The sequence below is a fragment of the Microtus ochrogaster genome, linkage group LG4 (genome assembly GCF_000317375.1).
Source record: "Microtus ochrogaster isolate Prairie Vole_2 linkage group LG4, MicOch1.0, whole genome shotgun sequence".
Classification (NCBI taxonomy): Eukaryota; Metazoa; Chordata; class Mammalia; order Rodentia; family Cricetidae; genus Microtus; species Microtus ochrogaster.
This window is the reverse complement of record NC_022030.1, coordinates 16,423,280-16,424,110: the sequence shown is the minus strand read 5'-3', so window position 1 is coordinate 16,424,110 and position 831 is coordinate 16,423,280. Positions and strand designations below refer to the sequence as shown.

Genomic DNA, 831 nt, shown 5'->3' with positions numbered 1-831 from the left:
AAAAAAAAAAAAAAAAAAAGATCTGGTTGAACAGGTTTGCCTTGCCCACGAACGACGTTCATCACAGACTGCTGGAAAATTTCGACGTCAGTGAAAGAAAATAAAATATGCGCGAATATAAAAGTATTTCCAGACCATTGTTACCAGTGGCTGGATGGGAATTAAAGACAAGGGAGTATGCTTGGGTTGCCTTGAAATGACTGCTTTTTATGAAAGGGACTAAAAGAAGCAGGGGGATCTCTATCCAAAATCCCCCGGTAAGGCACGTCTGTCAAAGGGGGGAGAGGGGGGCCTTCCTAGAGCTCTGAGCTCTATTGGCGCGCTCTGCCCTCAATCTCCCGGGTACTGCCCAGCGGCCCCCTCAAAGGACCCCCAATCTTCCCAAGACAGCTCGGCGGGGCTGCGCGCTCCCTTCACCTTGCAGAGTTGGAAGTGTTCGGACTGGAGCGTCTCCTGGATCTCGGGCTCCCGGTTCCCAGGCGGGTGCTGCTGCTGTTGCTGCTGTTGCGAGGCCGAGGACGAGCCTGCGGTCAGGCCGTCCAGCACCTTCCTGATGTTGAATTTCCTCATGGTCTCGCCGCCCAGGGGGATCTGTCTGTCTCCTCGAGGCTCCCGGGGGAGCGGAGGCACCGGGTGGGAAGGAGTCCGAGCCGCTGGCGGCTTCGATCGCGGAGTGCGAAGGAGAGGAGAGCAGGAGATAATCCCAACAGGAAGGGCTGCGACGACGGGCGCGCGGCGGCGAGTCCTCTTCCTCCGAGGCCGCCGCGGGCTGCAGTGGCGCCGGACGCCGCCTCCTCACCTGGTCGCGGCCGGGCTCCCGCCGTCCCGCGC

At 59.4% G+C, this 831-nt stretch overlaps 1 protein-coding gene across 1 annotated transcript in view; it reads right to left on the bottom strand.

The window, feature by feature from the left end:
• The window catches only part of Stxbp5 (syntaxin binding protein 5), a 143,119-nt gene extending 142,294 nt beyond the window's left edge, over nt 1–825 (bottom strand). The window contains exon 1 of the mRNA XM_005361026.3: nt 418–825. Coding sequence (XP_005361083.1) covers nt 418–570 — 153 coding nt within the window. The 5' untranslated portion in view covers nt 571–825. The remainder of the gene's footprint in view (nt 1–417) is intronic.
• Nucleotides 826–831: the final 6 nt, after the last annotated feature.